This window comes from Coptis chinensis, chromosome 3, assembly GCF_015680905.1.
Source record: "Coptis chinensis isolate HL-2020 chromosome 3, ASM1568090v1, whole genome shotgun sequence".
NCBI lineage: Eukaryota > Viridiplantae > Streptophyta > Magnoliopsida > Ranunculales > Ranunculaceae > Coptis > Coptis chinensis.
The window spans coordinates 56,965,350-56,971,089 of record NC_141458.1 but is presented as its reverse complement, the minus strand read 5'-3'; the positions used below and the strand labels follow the sequence as shown (position 1 = coordinate 56,971,089).

At 38.0% G+C, this 5,740-nt stretch overlaps 1 protein-coding gene across 1 annotated transcript; it reads left to right on the top strand.

The window, feature by feature from the left end:
- Positions 1–2,938: 2,938 nt before the first annotated feature.
- Positions 2,939–3,604, top strand: LOC147510120 (uncharacterized). Its single transcript, XM_086598019.1, has one exon. It carries the CDS (start codon positions 2,939–2,941, stop codon positions 3,602–3,604), a length of 666 nt encoding a protein of 221 aa, XP_086454145.1.
- The last annotated feature ends 2,136 nt before the right edge of the window (positions 3,605–5,740 follow it).

The window sequence follows — 5,740 nt, the reverse complement described above, 5'->3', positions numbered from 1 at the left end:
AGGCAGGCCCCTGGGGATCTACCATCAGACAGAGATGAGTTGATAGACAACATCATCAATGAGGAAATGGTAACAAGGAACCCAGACAGAGTAATAGATACTGAACATAGTGCTGAGACACTGCTAGAAACAGAGGAAGTGGTCAAGATAAATTGGTCGATATATAGAATCAATCTGATGATTGATGATGCGATGGTAGTAGAAGAAGATGAGAAGGCCGATAGAGGGACTAAGCATTGTAGAGTTATGAATAGTGAGAACAGGGATGGGGATTATGAGATGGATCAGGGGGTTCAGATAAGGTCAGCTAGAGAAAATGAACAAGTTACTGAGGTACAAGAATATGAAAGTGGTGCAGGAATGGAACAGGAGTAGTCTATAGTGGTGAACAATGAGAACAGGGTGAGTAACTCAGTGGTGGAAGTGGGAAAGTATGATAATGCTTTAGTGCCTTATGTGGAGATTACACAAGGCATTGAACAAGCTATAGGGTTCAATCCTTTGATGCACTATGATGAGGAACACGAAGAATACAATAATATCAATGAAAGCACAAGACTTGGGGAGTTATCTGAAGAAGTTGTGTCTGAAGAAGAAACTGCCTATTTCAAAGACAAAAATCTTCTACCTTGGTTCGAAGAGCCTCAAACTCCAGTTCCTAAAGGTGGAGTTGTGACTTGAAGTTAGGGTAAAAAGACCCAAGTAGCCAGTGGAAAAAAACAACAAGGTAGTAAAAACAAGGGGAGACCCAAGGGAGTAAAGAATAAAAAACATCATCACTAATGATAGGTCCTATATGTATTTGGAATGTGAGAGGAGCAAATGACCTTTTGAAAGCAAAGGAAATAAATAAGGTGAGAATTGACAAGAAATTATGCTTGTATGGGATACTTGAAACAAAAGTGAAGAAGGAGAAGTATGATGACATATGTAGTGTTTGTTGCCCTACATGGGGGCATGAGAATAACTATGAGAAATCTTTGTCAGGCAGAATTTGGATATGTTAGGATCCTTTTGTTGTGAAGTTACATAAACTTGATATGACTGAGAAATTCATTCATTGTAGAGTTGAATACCTTCCCAAGGCAGAAGAATTTTTTCTTATAGTGGTGTAAGCGAGCAATTTTTTTCAAGAAAGGCTAGTATTGTGGAAAGATTTAATAAGGCTACATGGTTCAATCAATAAACCGTGGTGTGTAGCGGGATATTTTAACAACATCTGGACTGCAAATGAAAGAATAGGTGGTGATCCTATGTATCCCAGAGAAGCCCACGACTTTATACTCTGTCTCCAGAATGTTGGGCTAACGGATATCAATTCTAGCTTTTTTTTTTTTATACATGGTGGAATAAATCTATTGGTGCTGCAAGCATTATGTCAAGAATAGATAGATGCCTAGTTAATAGTTTGTGGTTAACAACATATCCAAACTCAGGTGCTGAATTCTTACCTCAGGGAGTTTCCGACCATTCCCCCATGCTCCTCACATGGAATGATTTTAGTCGGTCTCCAATTCCTTTTAGATTTTGTAACTTTTGGGTTTATCAACCGGATTTCAAAATCATCCTAGAAGAAGTTTGGAATACAAGGATATATGCAAATCCTATGTACGTTCTTATCCAAAAATTCAAGATGCTTAAAGAGAGGATCAGACCTTGGGCCAGGAAAAACTTCTCAAACTTACATGAGAGAGTTATAGCAGCAAGGCAGCAATTAAGAGACGCACATATTCTCCTCCAAAATAATTCTTCTGATGTGGGCTTAGGATTATGTGAAAAGCAGGCTATGAAGAAATATATTGATCTAGCAAGAGCTGAAGCAATAGATTTGGCCCAAAAATCTGAGGCTCAATGGATGATAGAAGGGGATAGATGTTCGAATTTTTTCTTCAACTCCTTGAAGGAAAAGGTAGCCAGGAAAGGAATATGGGCGATAGCGAATGATAGTGGTGATACAACTCATGGACAGGCATAAATAACACAGAGTATAGTGAAATACTTCACTCAGATGTTGGGTGTTACAGCTTTACCAGTTAGTGATAGAGAATTTTTCATGGAGCTGAATGTCAGAAATACTGTTCATCTAGAAATGAGAATGGTATTGGAATCTGAGGTGTCTGACACAGAAATCAGGGAAGCCTTTTTTGAGATGGAAAACAATAAGGTGCCAGGACCTAATCGATATAACCCTTTCTTCTTCAAATTTTGCTGGGATACAGTAGGGGTGGATGTTGTGAATGCCATAAAAAATGTGTTTAGTACTAACAAGATGCCTCGGGGTACTAATGTAACATTTCTCTGTTTAATCCCAAAAGTGGTTTCACCATCCAAAGTTGAAGATTTCAAACCTATTGCTTTGTGCAACACGATCTACAAATGTGTTTCCAAAGTCATTACCAATAGGTTGAAGATGGTGTTGCCTGAGCTAGTACATGACAATTAGTCAGCTTTCATTCCAGAAAGATCTATACAGGATAATATCCTTATGTTCCATGAAGTTTTGAGAGGATATGATAGAAGACATGGCACTCCCAGATGCTTAGTGAAACTGGATATCAGAAAGGCCTATGATATGGTGAGTTTGCAGTCCATCCTTTACATGCTGGATAGATTCCAGTTCCCTCTGAAGATGAAAATGTGGATTTAGTTATGCATTAGCTCACCTTCTTATTCTGTCCTCATAAATGGCTATCTTGAAGGTTTTTTCCCCGAAAGTAGAGGTTTAAGGCAGGGGGACCCCATGTCTCCATATTTGTTTGTGCTCATAATGGAAGTTCTTGGCTGTCTAATTAGAGAGAGTGTGGAAGATAGGTTGGTACACAAAAAGATCCTCTCTTTCTCTTCCTGTTGCTTATGTAATCAAAGTAGAGAATTCTCTAATCATCTTTATTTTGATTGCCCATATTCGTGAGAGGTTATCAATGGTATAAAAACTGCTATGGGAATTACGACTGATTGTAGAAGTTCAAATAGGGAATGGTCCTCATTGTTGAGATTATGCAGAGGATCCAGTTTAGTGGTAGAAATCTACAAGGTCTACATTTGTGCGGCAGTGGATGGGATATGGAAAGAAAGAAATGGGCGAAGATTCAATAGCAATTATAGACCAGCTGTAGTGGTTTTGAGGAAAATCATTAGAAAAACCAAGGCGTATATCCAGACTCAAGCATCTAAAATCGTAGATTCTCTAGAAGCTAGAAAGCTCTGTCAGTCACTGGGTATTCAGCTCAAGTTCAGAGCAACGAAGATGCGACAGTGCAATTGGATTCCACCGGAGGAAGGAACGGTAAAACTAAATGCAGATGGGGCTTTGATGGACGAGGGATCTGGTCATGGAGGTGCCATCAGAAACTGTCATGGCGAGGTGTTGTCAGCTTATACGGGAAGTGGTGACATTCAATCTGTACTCTATCAGGAGCTAAAAGCAATTGCGATCGGGCTTGAGTTATGCTATAAGCTAGGATATCATAAGGTGGAAGTTGAATTTGATTCCCTTACAGCAGTGAAAATCATCACTAAGATTGCAAAACCACCATGGATATGTTTGGATTTGGAGTCTCTGATTTCAAAACTAGCTGCGAAATTCAGCTTTTGTTCTCTCTAGCATGTTTTTAGGGAAGCTAATAAGCCGGCAGACTTACTTGCAGGACTTAAGCCTTCTCTCTGTAATGATTTGTTAGTGTTTATACCTCCTATAGATAGATAATTGCATAGACTCATAGAGGAGGATGCTCTAGGTACCACCTATGTAAGATTTGGTTAATTAATGCAGGTGAGGGTCAGCCTAACCCTAGCTTATCTTTAAAAAAAAACTATGAATCATTGATATTAATATGCTTAATATTTAGTAGATGCCTCGATAGTGTGTTACACATGTTAAGCAATGCAAATTACACATGCTTTATTTGCAATGGAAAACAAAAATTGGAAATGTAGGCTACTCAGAATGTGTAATGCGCTAAGCAACAACTTATTCAGTATTGCACATAATTTGACTTTTAGAAATTTTGTCACTAATTCATCGAAAGCATTTGTAAGTAGGTAAACATTTTTGTATAACATTTAGAATTGGGAAAACATTGGTAATTGGGAACCTAACAATTCCAAAATTATTCTTGAAGATAAGACGGTGATCGAGTCGAACATAATCAAAAGAAATGAAAGCAAGAAAGCTACTCTTTTATATTTAGTACCATAAAGTTACAGGAATGGAGGCCAACCTCCTCACATCTGAAGCAAAGCCTACTAAGAAGAATACTTAAGGAAAAACCTATAGAATGATCTAAAAGGCCGCTCTAAAGTTGTAACAAACTAAGCCCAACGTCAAATTTGAAGCATACTTTGCAGCGACATCCACTAGAAAATTGATTTGCCCTCCATGTCCATGTGAGTCTCCATTCTGTAATTTAAGTTGTAGGTCTTTCCCATCTTGCGCTAAACTTCTAAGGACGCACTGGCCTCTTGTTAGAAGCAAGTATCACTGAATTGGAGTAACTTTCTTACCATTTTCTGTTCCAATTCTTACTAGCTGCAACCACCATTGCTAATGTGACTGTGTGTCATTCTGCTTCAAAATTAGTTATTATAGCTAGTCCCTTTGCTTTGCCATGATACCAATTAAGTTAGCATCATGATCTCCGCAGACTATCCCAGCACCTCCCTGACCTGGGCTATCTAGACCTTTGATTTCAATTTGTTTAGGCGGCAGACACCGGGAAAGCTCCATTGTTCTTTGATGCATCCCATTCCACCTGTCATACTAAAACCATTCAAAGATTCATGCTTCGTTGCTAAGCCCTGCAAATCTCCTTTCATAAGCTGACCTAGGATTCACATATAATTTATTACTGTCACTCCAAGCTTAGCTTGAACAATAACTATTTGCAAAAACTGACTTTCCAAATGTACTGTGCACCATGGGGTGAAGAACTTGAGCAAACAAAATCAACCATGAGGTGAAGAACTCCAGCTGAGTAGGCTTGTTAGTATGAAGAATTTCAAGTTTTAGTCGCAGCAGGAATCTCTTGTACATTATAACTTATTAGTCTCATGATGTTGATTAAAAGCCAATAAAGCAATATAATGAAGGAATTGAAAAGAAGAAAATACCTAGGGCAATACACAAAAGAAATTCATTGACACATGGGATTTTAAAAAAATTCTAATTTCGTTAATGCTACACTAAGAATGTATGTTATACTAAAAACCCACTAAGGTAGGTGCTTATTACTGACCGTTCAACTATAAAATGTCCAAATAATGGTAAGATAATCATAGATAGTCAAGGCTCATGTAGGTAGTTCCTATATACCCTTAAATACTTAAAGCAGTTGCAATTGCAAGACTCACAAATCTGCCATATGGATCCTTTTACTGTATCGCATAGACTCACAAATTGGTGATTATAACTTTTAGGGTAATATACCAAGTCTAAGGATCCGAGAACCCCCGAAAAGGAAAAATCAAAGTACCTGAATATGATGGAATTCCATTACAACATATTCTATTAGCAATAAACCGTTAGATGAGAGCGAGAGATATGATGAGTAGGGAGCTAGGTTCAATTTGTGATGTCAAGTGTCTAAGCGATGACACTAAAGTATTAGCCAAGAACTCATTTTACTGAAATTGAGTTGTTAATCTGCATTTGAAGACCATCCATGACATGACTATTAACCAATTGCGCAAGATTTGGATTCTAGGGTGTATTGACAGAAAATTAATTGAAAATTTTGGATCC